We start from the raw sequence: 22,736 nt of genomic DNA on the forward strand, positions 1-22,736 counted from the left end.
AAGACAAAGATACACAACAGGACATTCATATGAATGTCTTTTTTTTTTATTTTTAACAGCTTCTTTGAGATAAAATTCACATATCATAGAATGAACTCATTTGACATGTGCAATTTAATGATTTTTAGGTGTATGTTTATAGGGTTGTACAGCTATCACCACAGCCTAATCTGAGAGCATTTTCTTACCCCCTAAAAGAAACCCCTTAACAGTCACTCCTCATCCCCTTCCAAGCTCTCCTATACTGGGTAACCACTAATTTGTTTTTTGTCTGTAGAATTGCCTATTCTGGACATTTCATGCAAATGGAATCATACCATATGTGGCCTTTGTGTCTGGCTTCTTTCTCTTAGAGGTGTTTATGCATGTTGTAACATGTATTAATAGCCCATTCTTTTTGATGGCTGAATAGAATTCTGTTGTATGTATACACAGTATTTTGTTTATCCCCGGCCAGTTGATGGACATTTGCGTTGTTTTCACTTGGGGCTATTATGACTAAAATCGAATATTTGTCACATGAATTTTTGATATAAAACTTAGGACTTTTATGCTTGCTTTTGCTACAATGCTTGCTAAACTCATAAACTTCACCTTTTTTTTTCTTCATTTTCTACTAGGTGATTGCATGTGAACAACAATTGGATACCACTTATGATGCCAGGTGTGACACATGGTCCCTGGGGATCACAGCCATCGAGCTAGGGGATGGAGATCCTCCACTGGCCGACCTGCATCCCATGAGAGCACTTTTCAAAATACCAAGGTCAGAGGACTAACATGGGGTACAGTATCTGTAGCCCATCTTACTTACTCCAGCCAGTGAGTGCTCATTAGGGAAATATTCAATAAATTTCAGCAAGTTGAGAGCACAGTGGCCTGGAATATCATTCTGCATCTTTTAAGACAATGTGTTTATTCAGTGGCTTCGTTTCCCTGGTCCAAGTAAAAGCTCTCTCTTGATCCTCATCATGTCTTCCTTTGGCAAGGATTTGATCTCAGAAGGCAGTAGTTCTCCCACTCTTCCTCCATTCCCCATTTTTTTAAAAGATTTTATTTACTTATTCATGACAGAGAGAGAGAGAGAGAGGAAAGACACAGGCAGAGGGAGAAGCAGGCTCCCTGCTGATGCTGAGCCTGATGTGGGACTCGATCCCTGGTCTCCAGGATCACACCCTGGGCTGAAGGCAGGCGCTAAACCGCTGAGCCACCCAGGCTGCCCCTATTCCCAAATTTGTTAGGAAGGCTGTAGGCCACAGTTGGTGTAATAGTGATTGGCTTTGTTTCACTCTATCAATCCAATAATTTTATACTACTTGCTAAGACTTTGGAAGTTTCAAATGATGTTATTAATAAAATTATATACAAAATTTGCTGATAAAATAGTAATGACTTTAAATATGTTAATATTTGAACACATTAATATAAAACAGTAAACTTAGAATAATCTCTTTGAAGCCATGAAAGCACTTTCCTATCTATGTAGACTCCTCCCCTTCAGTGTGTATATTAACACTCTTTCCCTTCTTTATCCTATTACTAATTAAAGACTATTTTTATGTATTTTTGGGGTAGTTCCTAGATGTTTCAGGAAACTGATGTGAAAAGACTGCCTATTGTTATTATATATGTGTTATCTTTTAAGGACTGTGTTAAAGGATTGTACCTGGTACTATAATCCCAATGGAATGCATACCCAAGGCCTATGATGACAGGGGTCCAGGGCAGTGGTAGGGTGGTATGTTATATAGTTTTATGAAACAAATTGTGTCATCCTAGTACCTATAGCACATGGAATCATATATATAAACCCCTTGGGAACAGTTCTCCTCCTAAAGAAGTAATGCCAATATGTTATATTCATGTCTAAATGGGTTCTTTAGGAATATTTGGCATGTATTTAAATTAGTATAAGACCAAAGAATTTGAATGTATTTTTAATTTTATCTTTGAACTTCCTGTCTGATATATATGTTCTGAATTATAGTGTCTTACCATCCTTTACATAACAATTTCAACATAAATCTCAGACCTAGCTGTTTGTAAAATATGCTGTTTATTTGGTAAGTGGGGAAACAAGATTACAAAAAAAACAAAACCTGCCATATACCAAGTCTAAGATATTTCATTAAATTTAAAGAAAACAACAACAACAAAAAGTCTATTTCCTAACTCCCACTGTCATTCCATCTGTAAGATGAAGCCCTATAACTTCTTGAGCCATTTTAATTATGGTTTAAGCCACCATAAGTAGTTGGACGCTGTTATTCTTGGTGATGACACCAGATGGAGGAAGGAGGACACCGCTGCTGTTTATTGTACCTGTGAGCCAGGTGCTTCTGTAATATAGGTGAGGTTTGGTGGGGTGAGGCCTGCAGCGATGACCAAGAAAGAATTCTTGAGATGTTTGGTGCAAAATGGTGGTTTTACTAAAGCCTGGGGATAGGGCCTGTGGGTAGAAAGAGCTGCTGTCCTGGACTTGTGAGGGGTGGCTGATTATATACTTGGGAGTTGGGGGAGGTAAGGAAAAAGAGGTTTCAAAAGGATTTTCATATGCCAAAGAGGACTCACAGGATATTGGAGGCCTTGCCATTGTCAAGGCAAGGTTATTTTTCCCTCTAGTAACGCATGGACATGAAGGCAGTTGGGAGGTCCCAGGAGAAATGTCACACGTAATCCACCCCAGAGTTGGGAGGCCGGGAGGTTTGCAGGGTGTCAGCTTGTGCTTTGTCCTCAGCAGTTTTCTGTTCCCTCATCACTCTTAACTTACTTCTTCTTACTTCTGCCACCAGTATGTCTCTAACATGAAGGTCTTAGAACACTAACTGTAGAAATAATTAGAAAAAAACGGAATCTGAAAACATACCCTGTTCCAAATGTTTTAAAATCATCAAAACTTTGTTATACCCAAAGCAAGCCAGTAAATCTCCAAGAAAGGAAATTTTTAGGAGGGCAAGAAACAAAAACAAGACTACTGGGAAAGAGAATTCCTTCTTTTAATGTGCAAATCAGCAATCTTCAAATAGTCCTAAGAATTGTACAATGAGCTTGAGGCGTGATCCAGGGTAGATGAGTGGCTGCACTTTTCTTTAATGAGCCTATACAAACTGTACACTAATTTCATTAGAAGCTATTTAAGGAGTAATGCAGAACTGAAGACAAAGTGTTTCCATTCCACTAATGAAAACAAAGAGCTGTTAAGGATTAGTGTAAAGCCATACTTCAGCAAATTCAGCTATCATGGTTGATCAATGCTGCTTGATTACAGAGTTAGATCAACCTCATTTCCAAGTGATGTGCCTTCGTATTCATGAACATGCCAAAAAAGAAAAAGTCTTCTTTGGCCTAAAAATAAAGGGAACTGGTAACAAAATCTTTTAAGTGGCATTCAGAGCTTTATAGCTAATCATATTTTTCAGTTCCTTACTTTTGTAACTTTGTTTCCAGCAACAACAGAACAACTCCAAAAGGCATTCTACTATGCCCCTGTCTGCTACAGTTTCCCTCGTATTCGGAATGACACACCTTTCAGGTCACGTCTGTGTACTCTGGATATTCCTCATGAGGCTTCTCCAGTCAAAAAACAATTCCCCAGTATTTGCTGTTTTTGCTTTGCCAAGTATTGATATTTGCCTCTAGGGCACTCAGGTAAAAGCAAAAAGATTTGTTAAAAGAAAAAATGATCAGTTAGAAAAATTGGGTTGTATATGAAGTGCTTTCAGAGAAACAAGGAAGCTGTCATTTTATATGAAGAATGATTAATAACTAATTATCTGTCTTTGAATTGGAAAATTGTGGTCATGCTTGATAATGCCTAGCAGAACCTGATTGCAGTGATGCACCAGTCTGTCCTGCTCTGATTTTGCACTGACTGACCAATGTGCACAATCCAACCTCGATGCTTATTTTTCTAGGAATCCACCCCCCAAACTAAGGCAGCCTGAGATCTGGTCAGCAGAATTCAATGACTTCATTAGCAAGTGAGTAACAACAGAGTGTTTTTTAAAAACAAAGGGATACCATCCTGCTAGAATTTGAAATGTGCCTTTTACAACCTTTCCTCTAAGCTTCTGAATCTCCTCCTCATTTCTTATCTGTTGAACAGCCCCAGAGGGTTTCCATTATTGTCTTGAAAACCAGCATTTGTACTGTCCTCTGAATGTTCAGTGAATCCATTATTCCTCAAATGATTTTAGGGTCATGTTCATTCGCCTAAAGATAGTTATTCTTCTGAGGTTGCTTCCTTGTCCATGAACACATCCTTCTGTCTACCTGCCTTTTGCAAGCTGTGGCCTCTGCATGTCTCCCTCCTCACCTACCATCTATTCAATCAGTATTTTTAACCCTTCATTTATCTGCATCACTTGTTCCCATCAAAGGAATTTTCATTGCAATTGGTGAATCTGATAATTGTATCGATAAAATCCTTATGTATTTGAAATGCAGTGAACATTTTCTTTTAAAGATTTTATTTATTTGAGAGAGAGCACAAGCAGGGATTAAGAGTAGAGGGAGAAGCAGATTTCCTGCTGAGCAGGGAGCTGATGCGGGACTTGATCCCAGAACTCTGGGATCATGACCTGAGCCAAAGTGCCCTGTAGTGAACATTTTTAATTTGACAAATATTTAGCATAAGTGTAGTGCCTCTGGACAATCGGCTGGAAGATATGAGTCAACAGTTTTTAAATATCTGTTCCATGAACTTGTTTTCAAAATCTTTTTATGTCTTCATCATAAATGATGATGATGATGAGGACAACGACAATGACGATGCTAATGCGGAGGATGACCCCAGGTTGTAAATAGGAGGCAGGGGACATTAAGCTTACATATATAAGGGGTGTCTAGATGGCTCTGTCTGTTAAGCATCTGCCTTCAGCCCAGGTCAGGATCCCAGAGGATCCTACCCCCCTCAGGCTTCCTGCTCAGTGGGGAGTCGGCTCCTCTGCTCCTCCCTCTCATTTTGCCCCTTACTTCCTTGTGCTCTCTCTTTCTCTCACTTGCTCTCTCTCTCAAATAACTCAAATAAATAAATAAAATCTTTAAAAAAAATCACAAGTGTCAGATACCACTCAAAATGTAGAAAGGGCAAAGAAAGTGAAGGAACTAGTTATACATGTACTACAATCATTGGGTGTTGTTTTTTATAAGATTTTATTTATTCATGAGAGACAGAGAGAGAGAGAAAGGCAGAGACATAGGCAGAGGAAGAAACAGGCTCCATAAAGGGTGCCCGATGTGGGACTCGATCCTGGGACTCCAGGATCATAACCTGAGCCAATGGCAAACGCTCAACCACCGAGTCACCCAGGTGTCCCTCATTGGTTTTTCTACGAAGAATATCTACTTATTCCCTTATTCCTGTAAAGACAAGAGGTTTAGAGTTAAGGGGTGTGAAAACCCAAGGATTGAGAGTCCACTTTGCTCCCCGGATTTCGCATAAGCATATATTACTGAGTATCTACTGTGTGCACTACAGAGTGTTTGATAAAGTGCAGTCAGATTTCACATGTCTTGGGAGAACCCCTGGTAACTTTGAAGGTCTTCCCACAATTCGTAATTCCCCCACGTCTGCGGTCCCTCCACACAGATCCTCAGTGGAACTTGGTGACTTTGACGTGTGTCACACCATTTTACCTCCGAGAAACATTTCCTGATTTCCTCCAGGCAGCTGGTTAGTATCCTGTCCTGTGTGCTATCACTGGATTCTTTTCCTCTTCCGTTAGTAACCCTGCCACTTTTGCTTAGCTGCCTGTTTAGATGCCTCTCTTCCCAGCTAGACAGTGAATAACTGCAGGGCACTGAATATGCCTCACTTGTCACTGTAATGCCAGTGTCCGGCAGAGTGCCTGGTACATACCAGCTATTTGATACAGTTTTACTTGGATCAGATAATTTCATGTGACTATAATCAATCGATCGAACGAGTACTGTAGATGTCAGAAGTGCATGCATTCTGTTAAGCTAAATGGACACTAAGAGCACTTATTCTTATTTTCAGATACTGTCATCCTTATTCCTTAACATATTTTACCATCCCTGGGAAATATGTTACTGGTTAAGCCCAGGAAAAGAAATTGCCAAATTATCATCCCCAGGGAGAGCAACAGTATAGATTAGAAATGCCAATGCCCTAGTCAAGCCATGGGTTTCTTCTTCCTCTCTTTTTTTTTTTCTTTTTCTATATCCCCAAGTGCCAGCTGAGCTCTGACCAGTTGTCTCACAACCATAACTCCTCTGAATCTCAGGGTTGGAACAATACTAGAAATTGATACAGCCCAAACCATACCCAGAGTATAAATCCTTCTCGAACATGGGTGCTGAGTGGCCATCCCATCAGGATATCCTCATCCCTAATAAAGGTGATCATCCCCAGTGCAACCCATTCTAACTCTGATAAGCCTCACTGTTGAAAAGTTCTTCCTTATACTGACCTGAAATCTGTTTCTCTCTTAATTCCACGAATTGATCCTGGGTTCTTTGTCTCTTGTAACCACAGAAAGCTAGTCTAATCCCTCTTCCAAATATTTGAAGACCTCTGTTGTGGCTGATTAAATGTCTTTGTTCAAATGTCCCTCCCATGTTGCTGTTTCAGGTGTTCTCACTAGCTTTATCCTTTCTCATGCAATGATCTCATTGAACCTACTGATAGGTGTGGCATGCTTTAGTACCTCTGAAATATATATATATATATATATATATATATATATATATATATATATATATAGAGAGAGAGAGAGAGAGAGAGAGAGAGAGAGAGAGAATGACAAAAAAATATCCCCTGATGTGAAGTTTCAACATCCCCAGAACATTATTAGCCTCCTCAGATAGCTTAGCAGTTTTATCACGTAGAAAGAAATAGATCAATTGAGAAGCCTTTAAAAGTATTAGGGGAGGGAAACAGAAAAGTTTGTTTTAATTTTAGATAAGCTTTCAAACTGTAATGACTTCAATGCCTCATTCTTTAGCTACTGACTTGTAAAGGAGACTTTGCAGGGGAGGCCTCATTTAATTACCACTAGGCCAAAATGCTTGCTGGGGCCCTAGGGAGTGGAGTTGAGTCAGAAACTGGTAACTCTGCAGTAGCATTGCTCACAGATGTGTACTCTTTCACAAACATGCATTTCATCATATTGTAGTGTAACATTTTTTGAGATATGCTGCTCAGGATGAGCATTTGTGAGGAGCATTGCTTTCTTGTGTTATAGTAGTTTTTAGGAATATGAATAAAATGTCAAAACTCGAACTTATCTAGTAATTACATGTTCTTTCTTTCTTCCTTTTTTCTTTTCTTTTTTTTTTTTTTTTTGGCCAGTGCAGGTGCTTGACTAAAGATTATGAAAAGCGTCCAACAGTGTCCGATCTTTTACAGCATAAATTCATTACTCAAATCGAGGGCAAAGATGTGATGTTGCAAAAACAACTAATGGAATTCATTGACATTCATCAAGGCATGGGAGGCACAGAAAAGGCCAGGTAATCCAATAACATCTTCACTCACGAAGTCCAAACATCGTCTAACAATGCTGAACTATTTTATAATGCAATCGTTGTGAAGGCGAGAAAAGACCTCATTTGAATTAGTTCCCTGTGGTTCAGAGATAAGGGGATTCTTGCATGTAAACTGAATTCACAGTTGAGTTGCATCCCAGTATTGGTAACATTGCTCACAGCATTTCTAAAGAACTTCACCAGAAGAAAGAATGTAAACTTTAGTAGATGGTTAGTATTGGCATATATTTTCTTGTGTTTTCTGCTCTTCTGTAAAGTTAAGGTATTTTAGATTTGAGATTTAAAAAGGAACATAAACTTTGAAAGACTTTCTGATAAATATTATTTCTTGGTATCATTTTTTCTGGCTTAGCTGCATTCAAAAATCATTTTAAATATCATTATCCTACTTCCTATTTGGATATCTAATAATCTGTTATGTATAGTTTATATAATATTGAATGTGTCTTTTACTTATTATAGATAGTATATATGTTTATTTCAAGGAGTTTAGAAGATAGAGAAGTATATAACAAAATCAATCAAGTATTACATTTTAATCTATAACCTTTTAGTATCTTGTGAATCAATACACATTTTTTAAAAATTGGAATTTACTTATATGTGTTCTGGAGCCTGGTTTTGTTTTTGTCTTTGTAATCCCCATCACTTATTTCATCCATCCCCCTATACTCTCTCCCCTCTGGCGACTACCAGTTTGTTCTCTGTGTTTATGAGTCTGTTTTGGGGTTTTTGTTTGTTGGTTTATTTGTTTTGTTTTTTAGATTCCACATATAAGTAAAATGATATGGTATTTGTCTCTTTTGAGTTTATTTTACTTAGCATAATACCCTCTAGGTCCATCCATGTTATTCAAATGGCAAGATCTCATTCTTTTTTATAGCTGAGTAATATTCCATTTGTGTGTGTGTGTGTGTGTGTGTGTGTGTGTGTACCGTACCTTCTTTATCTGTTCACCTTTCCACAGACACTTGGGTTGATTCCATATATTGACTGTCATAAATAATGCCACAGTGAACACAGGAGTGCCTATATCTTTTAAATTAGTGTTTGCATTTCCTTTTTTTTTTTAAGATTTTATTTATTCATGAGAGAGAAAAAGAGAGAGAGGCAGAGACACAGGCAGAGGGAGAAGCAGGCTCCATGCAGGGAGCATGATGTGGGACTTGATCCCGGGTTTCCAGGATCACACCCTGGGCCGAAGGCAGGCCCTAAACTGCTGAGCCACCCAGGGATCCCCAGCGTTTTCATTTTCTTTGGGTAAATACCTAGTAGTGGAATTACTGGATTGTATGGTATTGCTATATTTAATATTTTGAAGAACCTCCATACATTTTGCACAGTGGCTACACCAGTTAATATTCCCATCAACAGTGTGTGAGGGTTCCTTTTTTCCATATCTTCAGCAACACTTGTTTCTTGTCTCTTTGATTGTAGCCATTCTTCTGATTGTGAGATGGTATTTATTATGGTTTGGATTTGTATTTCCTTTTTTCTACATCCTCACCAACACTTTAATTTCTTGTCTTTTTGATTCTAGCCATTCGAACAGGTATGAGGTGATATTTGTTGTGGTTTTGATTTTCATTTTGCTGATGATTGGAGATCTTGAGCATCTTTTCATGTGTCTGTTGGCCATCTGAATATCTTTGGGAAAATGTCTATTCAAGTCTTATTCCTATTTTATTTTATGTATTTATTCATGAGAGACACACAGAGAGGCAGAGACATAAGCAGAGGGAGAAGCAGACTTCCTGCAGGGAGCCTGATGCGGGACTCCATCCCAGGACCCCAGGATCACGACTTGAGCCAAAGACAGATATTCAACTGCTGAGACACCCAGGCGTCTCTTCTTCCCATTTTTAATCAGGAAGAAAGAAAAGAATATGTAATTACTAGATAAGTTCGAGTTTTGACATTATTATCCATATTCCTAATTTATTTGTTAGTATTGGATTGCATAAGTTCTTTTTATATTTTGGGTATTAAAACCTTTATTGGATATATCATTTGCATATATCTTTTCCCATTCAGTAGGTTGCTTTTTTCATTTTGTTGATGGTTTCCTCTGTTGTGCAAAAGCTTTATATTTTGATGCAGTCCCGATAGTTTATTTCTGCTTTTGTTTTCCTTGCCTGAGGAAACGTATCCATAAATATGTTGCTAAGGCCAATGTCCAAGAGACTACTGCCTATGTTATCTTTTAGTTTTATGGTTTCAGGTCTCACATTTAGGTCTTTAATCTATCTCGAGCTTATTTCTGTGTATGGTGTAAGAAAACGATCTAGTTTCATTCTTTTACATGTAGCTGTCCAGCCTTCCCAACACCAGTGAAGAAACTGTCTACCCCATTGTATATTCTTGCCTCCTTTTTATAGGTTAAGTGACTGTATGAAGTGAGTTTATTTGGACTCGCTATCCTCTTCCATTGATTGATTGTTGGAACCTGCTTTTTTTCACTAAATAGTGAATATTCATGTCATTAAATCTATGTCATTCATATTCTATGACAGATCTTTTTAATTGCTGCAGACATTACCTTGCATGACTGCTCAATAATTGATTTAAATAATCCTCTATCATTAGACATTTAGGTTGTTCCTAATTTTTTTTAAAGATTTTATTTATTTATTCATGAGAGACACGGAGAAAGAGACAGAGACATAGGCAGAGGGAGAAGTGGGCTTCTTGCAGGGAGCCCAATGTGGGACTTAATTCCAGACCCGGGATCACAACCTGAGCCAAAGGCTCTCAATCCCTGAGCCGCCCAGATGTCCCAAGTTCCTAATTATTTTTTAACTCTAATAAGTAACACTCATGAACAGAACTGCACATGAATCCCTTATTGTTTCCTTAAGATAAATTCCTAGAGACAGTACTAAGTCAAAGAGTAGTCTTTTATAGTTTCAGTTGATTCTTGAGAATTCTATTAGTTCCATTTCAGGAGCATATCACTATTTAGGGCTAAGTTAGGAGAAGTGAGTAAAAAATAGTGCATGACTTAAAAGATGATTCTGTTTGAATTCCTGTCAAGGGTTACATGTTTCATTGCTATTTGCTTGATGCCTAACTGAGTGCCAGACGTTAGGACTTTCTATTATCTCATGTGATTTTACAATAGCTCTGAGGGAAGTGTTCTAGGATGCCCCATTTTCACAACTAAGAAGAACCAAAGTTTGTGGAGGCTAATTAACTTGTGCAAGGCTACACAGGTAATGAATGGCTTAGCTGGAATTCAAATCCTGATCCCTAAACCCAGGCTTTATTCACATGAGTAAAAAGAGTAATGACAATAGACATCTCTGGAGGTAATAGTCTGCCTATATGAGTTTACAGCCTTGCTGGAGAGACAGAACTCATATTCCTGTAATGAGGAAACGTTACGTTGTGAGTGGAATGCATTGCATATAAGAAGGAAGCAGGTGTGTAGTTTACAGTGAGTAGGTGGCCGTGGGCTCATACATGTTCATCCTTTCTTTGTGTGAATTCAGTTCCATGGTTGGCCATGACCCCATTCTTTCCATAGCAAGCAGATAAACAAGCAAACAAACAAAAAGAACAGAAACTGAAGTGTACCAGCACTGTGTAGGGTGTTCAAGAACTATGTCAAGAACTATGGAGGATTTGAGATTTTACTTTTTTTTGTAAGCTCATAGTTGACGTTCCAGTTTCTTGCATATTGGCAGAAGATACGAGATGCCAGGATCAGAGACAAAGGGCTTTACTACTCTTGCTAAGCTAACAACATGAGTTTTATATTCATGTTGGTTGTTCTTGCCCGACATGTGCAAGGGCTGATGTGAAATGACCTAAGTGGATGGGTATATACAGTGGGTTTGCCTCCCAGTGTAGGAACCTGAGCTTGGAAAACTCCAGTCTTTGAAAACGGCTGGCACACTTGCCCAAGGTTTGTCTTAGAGTGACATTATCTTACTATCCTGTTCAACAAACAAAACTTCTATCTGTTCTGGAGAGAGACATTCTCTCTAACTTCCAAGACCATTTGCTATACAAGCATCCTTGGAAATACAGTCTGGAAAAAAAGCTAATATAAGACATACAGAAATGTGAGAGACCCATGGAGAATTGCCTCCCAACATCCAAGCATCATAAGAATGGTTGAATTACACAATATTTAGATTCTAAGCCTATTGCTCCAAGTTCCAGAGGTTAAAATAAGGAAAAAAATTATTGAAAACAGCTATAGATTGGGTACCGCATTAGGCTCAACACTTGTATTTCTGAGTCACAAAATTGATTCTTGTTTATCCTGTTAAGAATTCAGAATATGTCTTCGATATGAGAACTTTTTTTTTTTTCGATGTGAGAACTTCTGTTTCACCCAGTTGTGGAAAATTTCCAGTCATTATTCTGTTAAATATTGATCCTCTTTTATTCTTTTTATTTTCTACTTCTAAGAGATAAATATTGCAGTGTCTTGTATACCTCATGTATCTTATACTTTCTCTTTTATGTTTGTCATTCATTATTAATTTCTGCTTTTTTGGGGATGATTTCTTCAGAATTGTTTATCAATTCACTAATTCTTAGGACTTGTCTAGAGTTACCCTGAATACGTATTTTTCATGCTGAGATTTCTGTCAACAGCTCTATTTTTATTTCTAGAATTTCTTACTTTCTGTAAACATTTATTCTTTATTTATATCTGACTTTATTTCTGGCTATTCATATCTGGCTACTTTTTTTTCTTTTTTTGTGAATGTGGTTCTTTTCTTTGTCTCTGTAGACTCTTTAATAGTCATTTCTTGATTTGCATTTCAAAACGGATGAGTTGTCCTGATTATTGAGTTCATTTGTTCCCTTAATATTTGGTTTTCTTCTGGGGTTTAGAATTTTGGTTTGCTCTGCCACCATGAACGGGAAGGGTTTTTGTTCTTCTTTTTCTTTCCTTCTGCATTCTCTTCTTCTTCTTCTTCTTTTTTTTTTTTGGAAGCTTTGCTTTTGCCATAATCTGGCTTCAGGAGCCCTTCTGCCCAATAGGATTTGGAGGGCATTATAGATTTGGTCACTGAACCAGTGGGAAGTAGACCTTGTGTCTGTGATTCCTCTTGTCATTGCAGGCACTTGGCTCCATAAAAGGAAGAAGATGCAGATTTTTTTCAATGCTCTCTTCCAGGTAAGAGACATCCCTTCCCCGCATTCAGCTGCATTCTCTCTCTCCAGCCTAGGTAAAGGCCTTCATTGTGAGTGGGGCATTTTGTTTCCTTTACCTTCCAAGCCTCTTCCACCTTTTTCTGGTCCTGGGCTTTGTGTCAGCCTGTGGTTTCTGCCCTCTTGTCCAGGGTGTATCTGACCTGTTTGGTCCACTATAATGCTCATCTTGCTTTCAAGAATGTCTTTGCTGTTTTAATACTACTTAAAAATATTCAAACAAATATTCTGTTTTTCACAAGTATATAATTTGGAGGAGATGGGAGTAGTGTTTGGATCATTAATGCACAACACCTTTTGACCATGGATCTTAGTCCATGAAAAGAGCGAAACATACTCTGGCAAAAGGAGAGAGGCTGCAGGGTGCCACTGGCAAAATATTGGTGGGGTAGTAGTCTTCAATATCAGGTGGAATTATTTGATCCCAGCATTTGTAAGGTTGATCCAAAATCTGTGCTAAATCAACATAGCTGTTCGAAGCTGACATTTTTTTTTTTAAGATTGACTGATTGATTGATTGATTGATTGATTCATGAGAGACACAGAGAGAGAGAAAGGCAGAGACACAGGCAGAGAGAGAAGCAGACTCCATGCAGGGAGCCCAACCCCTGGTCTCCAGGATCCTTTCCTGGGCTGAAGGCGGCGCTAAGCCGCTGAACCACCGGGCTGCCCGACATTTTTTGTTTTGTTTGTTTGGGTTTTTTTGTATGTGACATTAACCTGTGAAATCAGATTGATATATGTCTTTGGCTGGATAATTCTTAAAGAATCATAATTCAGTTTTAAAATAAAATTGAATACAATAAAATAAATTGAATACAAACTGAGTACTTTAAATTTCCTGATAACAGCAAGGGGGCAGTGTTAGAAGGCACTGTGGGATGGATACAAGAACTTTGTATCTTAAGTCAAGGCCTGAATATATATAACAGGTCACTCTCATAACTTACTCACCTGCTCTGAGGAATCAAGAAGCATATGCAGGCAGCAACTCCTTCTGTGACAGACTCTCCAGCCATGGAAACGTGTTTTTCACCAAAGTTAAATTGACAGTGTTACAGTGCAGACTGAATCCATGAGAACTTTAAATTATAAAAGATTTTAAAAGAAAAGTTTGGCCCTTGAATCCAGTATTTTAAAGTATTCAATTGCATGATTTAATGGGAATAGATAAAAGTCATTTGTAATTGAAATGTACTATTCAGCATTCTTGACTAAAAACAATACAAGCCAATTTAAGAAGAAAAGCAATTGAGTGAAAAATACTGAATGGCTCAGGGGATTGAGAGGAAGGCAGAGAGCCAGGCCTAGGTATGAAACAAAGGAAGCCTCAATTAGCCTTCCCCAAGAACTGCCTAGGAAGCCACCACTGATACCTACTCTCCACTCCAAGTCCTGCGGCAACACTGGTTTCTGGAATGCCACAACCACTTCAAAATGTTTGTAAACTGACCTTGAGCTCTGTCGCTCAAGATTCTAAGTTCCATACAAGGCCATCTGGTTCCCTATGCTTAGATCATAGATCCATGTTGTACAGGTGAAGAAATGCAGTGAGAAACACTTGCTTCTCCCTCACTTCCAGTTTCTCTCTTTCTTTCTTTTTTTTATTTATTCATGAGAGATACATAGAGAGAGGCAGAGACATAGGCAGAGGGAGAAGCAGGCTCCTCGAAGGGAGCCCGATGTGGGACTTGATCCCTGGACCCCAGGATCACTCCCTGAGCCGAAGGCAGATGCTCAGCCACTGAGCCACCCAGGCATCCTTCACTTCCAGTTTCTGTGTGAGAGGCAGAATGCTTTCTTGCAACCGTCTTGGAATTTCTTCCCACAGAGGAAGGATATATTGAGATACTATAGCAGTGAATTATGTGGAAAATGGAAACAGGTTTCTAAAATTCTTTATTTTTTATATCTTGAACATATACCTAAAAGTATTATTTAAGATATGATTTGCATTCCTTAAATAAAGGAAAAACCTAGCCCAGTACCCACTTGAAGGATAAATCCCAACTCAGAATTTCATTTTGTGGGGCACCTGGTGGCTCAGTTGGTTGAGCTTCCAGCTCTTGGTTTTGGCTCTGGTCCTGGGATGGAGCCCTGGGTCAAATTCCATGCTCAACAGGGAGTCTGCTTGGAAGATTCTCTCCCTGGGCCCCTCCCCACAACTCACTAGCTAGCAATCAATCAATCCATCTTTTAAAGAATTTTGTTTTGTGGTTATATTATTAGCATGTTACCTTGAAAAATTTATTTTGTTTTACATACAAAGCAAAGTAACTTTAATATTTTACTTGATACCCTGGATATGCTAGTGGTGATTAACTTTGATGTGTGTAAATTCTGTTTTGCATATAATTTTATAAAAGCAAAAAGGAAGGACGCCCTGGTGGCTCTGCCTTCAGATCAGGGTGTGATCCCTGAGTCTGGGATTGAGTCCGCATCAGGTTCCTTGGAGGGAGACTGCTTCTTCTCCCTCTGCCTATGTCTCTGCCTCTCTCTCTGTGTCTCTCATGAATAAATAAATAAAATCTTTAAAAATAAATAAATAAAAGTAAAAAAAAAGTATTTGTAAGAATTTAGTAACCCAAACATAGTCATTTCTTAGGCCCAAAATACAGCTGTACTTGTGGTGCTCTTACAATCACCCCACTTGTCCCAGCATATATGGTTTTGAAACCAAGATATAAGGCAACTTTGAGACATATCTGAAAGGATTAACAAATGAAAGACAAACTAAAAAATTATACAACCATTCAGTACTGAAAGCCTGATTCAAGCTGTCAATTCTTTATTTAGATATAAGGCTTTATGTCATGTAAATTTCAGTTGAAAGGGATTTTGATTTTACAAAAAAAAGAAAAGGAATAAAAAAAGGAAGCAGAAAAATCAGTAGGAGGTAATAATAGGGTTTTTTCAGTGGGATACAATGCGTGATTCTATTTTATTCTCTATTTTCTGGGCTTGGTAATTTTTCTCTAATGGCTATAACTATGTCTTTGAGAATTATTCACCCTTTGGAACGTTATACTCATTTCCCCTAATATGTGGGACTTTTAAAAAGCTTATCCTGGCTGCTCTTATAATAACTACTCTTTTGATTCCCATATCTGCGTGAATATTTCAAAGTTTCAAAGACACTTCAAACTGAACATGTCCAAAATTGAATTTATGCTGTCCCATCCAAAATTAGTACTTTGGTCCCTTTCTTATTAATGACACCACCACTCAATTCCTTCTGCCAACCAGAAATCTAGGGATTATCTTGGCGTAGTCTTCTTTTCTATTTTCTGTTTTTAGCCTACAGCATGACTAAATTTCTTATGCCTTCATTCAACCCAACACCAATTGTGATATGATCCTTGCTACCATGGAAATCATTATTTATTATTTGGTGTGTGTGTCTGTGTGCTTATAGTCTAAGTAAATTTTATTTTGGAAAATTCCAGTTTTATCTTTGCCAAAACAACGGGTAAAGGAATTGTCCATATGAAATCCAAGAGAAGAGTTCTCATTAAGGCATGAGCTGGTGACAGTGTCTGTCCAAGAGAGGGAACTTAGAAAAATGATAAGTGGAGGTGGGGGGATATAGTAAGGGTTCATTTAGGACCAGGAAATTTAGAAAATAAATAATAACTTATCCTTCTCCACCTGAAATATTTCCTTATGCCTTTCTTTACTACTTCCTCTTCCAGAAAAGTTCCCAGATAAGAGCTTTTAAGCATGATCTCTTGGGGGAATTTTATAGGAATAGGCTATTGATTAAGCATTTCCATGGGTAAGACCATTATGACTATCTCTGCTTTTAAGTTGCAATAAATAAAGGAATTCAAATAAACAGGAAGAATAAGTTGTTAAAATGTACTAACAAGCTATAAATAATTTCTAGGAGTTAAGTTACTTTGATGCTTCAGAGTAAAATGCTTTATAAACAGAGTGAAAAACCATCAAGGAAAGGGAAAAAACCATCAACCAAGGGGAAAAACAAGGCTTGTTCTGGGTCATTTTATATCCTGTCATGCAGAAGAGCTGGAGCCAGACCCTATTTGTCCTAACACCTAGTTCAGTTCCTGTCTGGATCATGCTGCACCCTTTTTTTCCCACCAGAGAATAGTCATGCCAAAATAGATTTATTATTGGAAGGGAACTTTTCTTCTGGTTACTTATTTGAGAGACCAGAAAACTGAAGCCAGAGAAATTCAGTCCTGCCAATTCAATAACTAGTTCACAACCCATGCAGAGCTGTAGCTCAGATCCCATGATTTTCAGACCAGCCCTCTTACTAGTTTCTGTATCCCTCACCAGTAGTAGAAATTAGCATTCACAAAACTAGTGATACTAAGAGTTTTTGCTGGATTTTGGGGAGCTGCTTTGTATGATTTACTCATAATGGGCATTTCGGCTTTCACCAGCTTCTTTGAAATACTGCAGTTGGAGTTTACTGAGTAGTGTATTCAAGGGTCAAGAAATTTTTGCTCATGTTTCCCTAGACTTTTTTCTTTTAATTAAGAGGGTAGAGTGTAGAAGTAACTAAGTTTAAAATAATTTAGCACCTTTGAAATATTTGGGATACAGTCATGTTGTAACTTGATTTTAGTGACTGTTTGACATGAATTGATGATCATCAACATCATGATCTTTTCCTTTCTTTTGAAAAGAGTTTAGGGATTTGCATTTGTTGTTGTTTTTTAGATTTTATTTATTTATTTATTCATGGGAGACAGAGACAGAGAGAGAGAGAGAGAGAGAGAGAGAGGCAGAGGGCGAAGCAGGCTCCATGCAGGGAGCTCGACCTGGGACTCTATCCAGGGTCTCCAGGATCATGCCCTGGGCTGAAGGTGGCGCTAAACCGCTGAGCCACCAGTGCTGCCCTGCATTTGTTATTAGTAAACAAGTTATCAGCAAGTGCCAACAAATCTGTGTTAATTTATAAAAGATTTCGTCTCCTTTCTCTGGCAATTACTCCTTGAAGTTATACCACACTCTAAGACTTCTAGTGTGCTATTTTTCAGTCTTTAGTTTCATCAAATTCTCAGTGGCTCCCAGTATATCACTGATGACAGTCTGTGGGCCTATGACGATCAGTGTGTCCATCCCTCCCCCTGTATCCTCACCTTGGCCACCAGGCCACTTGCTGGGTGCTAACACTGCTATGCATTTTCACTCCTTTCTATTGGAGCTTATACAGCGTTCTTTCCTTGAAATCTCCCATCTTCACTCTGTCCTTGAAAACATACTTCAAAACCATATCTCCAAAGGCCAGTTTAGCACTTTTGAGACACCTTTCCCCAAAGCCCCGAGTATGTATTTACATTTTCTACCCTCTGTGGTCATGCAGCCCTTTGTTCTTGCTTCAAAGTCAGAAAGACCTGGATTTAAGTCCCCATCCTTCAGGTACTAGTTGTGCCGTGTACTAGTTTTGTGACCTTGGGCAAGTTACTAAACCTCACTTATAATCCAGTTAATTCTTGCTTATGAACTGAGAATACAAATGATACCTACCCCATAAACCTGTGAGGATAAATGTAATAATGCCTAAAAATGAGCTGAGAAGGGACGCTTGGGTGGTTCAGTGTTTAAGCATCTGCCTTTGGCTCAGGTCGTGATCCTGGGATCCTGGGATCGAGTTCCGTATCAGGCTCCTTGCAGGGAGCCTGCTTCTCCCTCTGCCTATGTCTCTGCCTCTCTCTCTCTCTCTCTCTCTCTCTCTCTTTCTCTATGTGTCTCTCATGAATAAATAAATAAAATCTTTTCGGGGATCCCTGGGTGGCGCAGGGATTTGGCGCCTGCCTTTGGCCCAAGGCATGATCCTGGAGACCTGGGATCGAGTCCCACATCGGGCTCCCGGTGCATGGAGCCTGCTTCTCCCTCTGCCTGTGTCTCTGTCTCTCTCTCTCTCTCTCTCTGTGACTATCATAAATAAATAAATAAATAAATTTTTTAAAAAATGAGCTGAGCACAGTACCTGACATAGTGTAAGTTATCACCATCAATTAATGGTACTTATATACAATATATTTTGTGAATCTTAATCATCTTTGTATCTCCAGTGCTGGGTCCAGGACTTTGCGTGCAGTGAGTGCTCAGTAAAGATACAGTTGACCCTTGAACAATATGGGGTTAGGGGTGCCAACCTCCTATGCAGTTGAAAATCCAAGTTATAAATTTTGACGTCCCCAAAACTGAACTAATAACCCACCGTTGACCAGAAGCCTTACTGAGAACGTAAACAGTTAGCACATCATGCATGTTATATGTATTATATACTGTATTTTTACAATAAAGGAATCTAGGAAGAAAACAATGTTATTAAGTAAATCATAAGGAAAAGAAAATACATTCATAGTGCTATACTGTATGTTTTGAAAAAATTTCACACACAAGTAGACCTGTGCAATTCAAACCCATGTTGTCCAAGGGTCAACTGTGTGTATAATCTTGACTTGAAGAGTTTGGGTTGAGATCTGGGTTAGAAAGCCCTCATCTGGCTTTATATATTTAATAGACACAATTAATAGTGCATTTAGCTATTTCTTAAGTGTAAAAAAGAAAGGAGAACCAACATGAAAGATTTTTCTTGAGAGAAAGGTTTTTAATTTCTTTTCTAGAGAAAACTTATTATAGTTCTCTTGCTGGGTTAGGGACAAGCAAAAAGAGGGGGGCACCTGGGTAGCTCAGTCAGTTAAGTGTCTGCCCTATGCTTAGGTCATGAACCCAGAGTCCTGGGATTGAGCTCCACAGGGGCTCTTTGTTCAGCCAGGAGTCTGCTTCTCTCTCTCCTTCAATGCTTGCTCTCTCTCAAATAAATAAAATCTTAAAGAAAAAAAAAAAAGAAACAAAAAGAGGACATGGAAAAAATGATAAAATTTACATGAACATCTCCTTTGTTCCTAAAATCATTTCTATGAATTTGTGTGCTATGGGTCATGGTCCTTCTAGAAGAATGCCATTGAGGCACAGTGAGCTCCTACAGAGCCAGGACTAGAAGTTTTCACTTTCATTTCTGTGTCATTTCTTGAAATTCAGTTATTCATTCATCAAGAGAATCTAACCAATACCCCTAAGGGTAAATCAGAGGTGTTTAGAGGGGTTTTGGTAGTGGAATTATGGATTGAATAGTATGGATATTCCAGTGTCTTATAACCAGCACACATGGTTCTACAATGTAGATGCTGGCTTTTGCAAGGGAATATTGCATTTTCTGTTTGAAGCCCCAATGTAAAAGGCTCAAGCTCTCATTATCATGCTGGTTTTACCAGTTTTGCCAATATGCTCCCTCTTAATCTTTGCCTGTCTCACTCCATTACTCTTCTCAGATAGGAGCCATTGGAATCTTTTACTTTGAAACATGTTTTGGTTGTCTCTGCTTCTTAATTCCTCTGTAGGAATAATGAATGTGAATATTAGTTTATTTGTAAAAGTGACTGTTACTTATTATAAACCCAATAAATACATAAAAATATAAAGAGGTTTTAGGAAATCACTTGAAACCATAGCACCAAGGGGAAAAAAAAACCAAGCACAAACATTTGATGAACACAATTCCAGGTGTCTTTCTGTATGTGTATGTGTGTAACAAGAGAGATAGGGAAGTTCTTACAAAAATGGAATTCTATAAATATTATTTTTGTTGAAATTTTCATTGGTATAATTATAAATTTACATGCATTTGTAGGAAATAATAGAGAGAGACCCATGTACCATCTACCTACCCAATTTTCCTCATTGGTTATATTTCACCAAACTATCTAAATACTGTTTTAAGTATTTTACTCACATTTAACAGAAGAAAGAGAAACTTAGAGCAAAAAGGAAGAAATTGTTGAAAGTCAGAAAAATGTTTTTCTTCACCACAAGACTTTTGCTAAAATTTAAAGGTTAGATTCATTCTAATTCCAATTCCAGACAATATCTATTAACCTCCTTGCTCTGGAGAATGAAGCACAGTTACACTTCCTCCCATCTCCTTGATTTCCATGTCCTGAACTTCTTACACTATTCTTTTATGTAATCAATGCTTTGCATTGGTAGTATATAAGCTTAATTTGTAGGGCTGTTTAATCTTTTTTCTGTATTTAAGTTGGTTCAGTGCTCATGTCAAGTCTTTTTTTACTATGCCCTCCCTTATTTTAATCATTCTCTTGGGTAACTAAATTGTGTCATCTCATAGTTATTTCCTCAAACCCTAAACTCTCGCCTGCTTGAGCTCAAAGCTCACTTTCGTTAGATACAGTATACTTAGCTTAGCATTTACTTTTCCTTAAAACATCGCAAACACTGTTCCACTCTGTATTTGGCAGTGTGTATTGCTGTTGAGAGAACCAAGGCAGTGAGCCTTCTCCCTTTGTTCATTGCTGGTTCCTTCACAGAATGTCTGTAGGTGTTCGCAACATCACCAAGCTGTGTCTTAGCGACCATCCTTCCATATCCATTTTACTAACATCCTGCAATTTACAGGAGCCAGCTCATACTGCCTCATGAGAGCCAATTGAATCTTTGTTCTTTTTTTCTTTCATTTTGTATACCTTAACCCATGTATCTCACCCTGTCTATGAATCCAGTCATGCTTGGTTTACATCTTTTCTTCTGTCATGATTTTTCCTCCATTCCTTTTCTGATCACAACCAACTCAGTTTTTATCTCTTTCTGTTGTCTTATGTAATTTGTTTATTGAAGCTTCATACCATCTCTTTCAAGAGAAAAAAATCTTCAGATTTTTCCTTTTTAATGAGAAGACTGTATAAGAAATACCTTTGAAGGATGGAGAAATTTTGTCTGAACTTTTTCTGTAATTCTTTCCTGTGGTAGATGCTCTTCTTTTGTCTTTGGCTTATAAGCAATCCGTATTAACTTATAAGCAATCCTTAACAATTATGTCACTTTTTTTTGGGGGGGGGGGTCTTGGTCTTCTCAAGTGGGACTGGAAATAGTTGTGTTCTAGCCAAAAAAAGAAGTGCAAATGGAGGAAGGATGATTTGAGAAGTCTTCACTTTGGATTAGGTTGATACTTTTGAACACCTTCCCACCCACTCTATATATTGTCTTCTCCCTTCAGTTTGAAGTCACTGTACAAGGCATTGGCTGATACAAGCCCAGGGAGCACCATTCATACTGTGTCTTCTAAATGACAGTCTTCCTGTGTCATGATGGTGTCATGACGTATCTAGCGTATTGAATGCTGCCACTTCTTTCTCCCTTCCCCCAGCCTTCCACTGGCCACCAGCCACTCCTTTACTGGATGAGCAGATGATAGGTCACTTTCCTATGGTCTTCCTCTCTCACTACCTGCTGTCCTGAATATGAACTGAGTCTCATCAGGACTTTTTCCACTTCCCACTATGAATTCCTCATGTCCTTGGAACTGACAGCTCTAAGCAAAGGCTCATTGAAACCGCCTCTTGGAGCAGTGCACTTTCTTTTAGAAAAGTCTTTTTTTCTGGAAATAACCATGCGATGACACAATTTAGCTACCCAGGAGAATAATTAAAATAAAGAACTCAGAAAAGGGGAGGCGTAAGGAGTTATGTGTTGGTTCTCAGCTTCCTTTCTCATTTTAATACAGATTTAATGGTATTTGACAGTTATGACTGTTGCTTGGTACTATGGCCATTTCTGTTTTTCATTAAAGAAAGACACTTAGCCACTCTTCATCTTTTTTGTTGTTTAGTGAGTTGTCAGGGAAGGGAACAGTTACTTTACTCTGTTATCTTTCATGTGAAATAACTCTTTCCCAGCCTCTTGGCAAAATAGGACAGAGTGTAGTTTACAGGTTGCCACAGTTTTCAGATGCTTCTTGTTGGGGAGTCTGTGTTGCTCACCCTTAAACCCCAGCATTTCCTATGACTTCCTCAGTTAATAGAAGATAGCAGAAGTAAGGCTATGACATTTTTAAGCCCAGGCCTTAAAAAACTGGCAGTGTCTGCTTCATGTCTCTTGAAACATTCTCTGAGTGCCCTGAACTGCCGTGAAGGAAATATGACTACCTGTGGTCACCATGCCAGAGACACGTGTAAGCCACTCTCATCAACAATCCTAGTTGAGCCCAGCTTCCCAGT

At 38.4% G+C, this 22,736-nt stretch overlaps 1 protein-coding gene across 1 annotated transcript in view; it reads left to right on the forward strand.

Moving 5' to 3' along the window:
• MYO3A (myosin IIIA) overlaps window positions 1-22,736 on the forward strand; it is a 226,976-nt gene that overhangs the window by 51,077 nt on the left and 153,163 nt on the right. Inside the window, exons 6-8 of the mRNA XM_041767407.1 lie at window positions 621-766; window positions 3,915-3,980; window positions 7,321-7,476. Of these exons, the coding sequence (XP_041623341.1) occupies window positions 621-766; window positions 3,915-3,980; window positions 7,321-7,476 (368 nt within the window). The remainder of the gene's footprint in view (window positions 1-620; window positions 767-3,914; window positions 3,981-7,320; window positions 7,477-22,736) is intronic.

The sequence above is a fragment of the Vulpes lagopus genome, chromosome 8 (genome assembly GCF_018345385.1).
Source record: "Vulpes lagopus strain Blue_001 chromosome 8, ASM1834538v1, whole genome shotgun sequence".
Taxonomy (NCBI): domain Eukaryota; kingdom Metazoa; phylum Chordata; class Mammalia; order Carnivora; family Canidae; genus Vulpes; species Vulpes lagopus.